A 547-nucleotide genomic window follows, 5' to 3' on the forward strand; every position below is an offset into this window, starting at 1 on the left:
CCTCTCTCCCACACCCCCCCACACCCCGCTCACCTCCCACACCCCTCTCACCCCTTCCACACCGCTCTTCCCCCTCACCCCCGTCACGCCTCTTCCTCCTCTCCTTCCATCCCCCTCCACTGCCACTAATTCCTCTCCCATACCTTCCCCTCTTTGGGTTTTTGGTCTCTCTCCCTCTCCCTGTCCATTCACTTCCCTTCCCCCACCCCCCTTTTTCTTCAGGCCACGATCCATTTATCAAACTTATCTCAGTGTTTTCCTCTTTCCGTCCACTCTGCAAGGATACGAAATAAACCGCCATAAAAATGAGTGTACAGCAATCAACTAGCGACAGGATAAAAACCAACGCCTCCATCTTCGTTTCCGCTTGTAGCTGTGGGGAACGAGAAACATGTAACACCCATGGCGGACGGTGATTTCTGTAACACCGCAGGTCTTCCCTGCGAGCCACCCCCGGGTCTCAGTCAACGGGGTCCCCCGGATTCACTTCCGTCCCGCTCGCTGTGCAGCATCAATAAGCCACCCAGAGGCGCACAAGAAAGGTTCC

At 55.8% G+C, this 547-nt stretch overlaps 1 protein-coding gene across 1 annotated transcript in view; it reads right to left on the bottom strand.

The window, feature by feature from the left end:
* cnih4 (cornichon family AMPA receptor auxiliary protein 4) overlaps positions 1 to 491 on the bottom strand; it is a 6849-nt gene extending 6358 nt beyond the window's left edge. The window contains exon 1 of the mRNA XM_048596794.1: positions 287 to 491. Coding sequence (XP_048452751.1) covers positions 287 to 355 — 69 coding nt within the window. The 5' untranslated portion in view covers positions 356 to 491. The remainder of the gene's footprint in view (positions 1 to 286) is intronic.
* Positions 492 to 547: the final 56 nt, after the last annotated feature.

This window comes from Rhincodon typus, chromosome 5 (genome assembly GCF_021869965.1).
Source record: "Rhincodon typus isolate 14 chromosome 5, sRhiTyp1.1, whole genome shotgun sequence".
NCBI classification, from domain to species: domain Eukaryota; kingdom Metazoa; phylum Chordata; class Chondrichthyes; order Orectolobiformes; family Rhincodontidae; genus Rhincodon; species Rhincodon typus.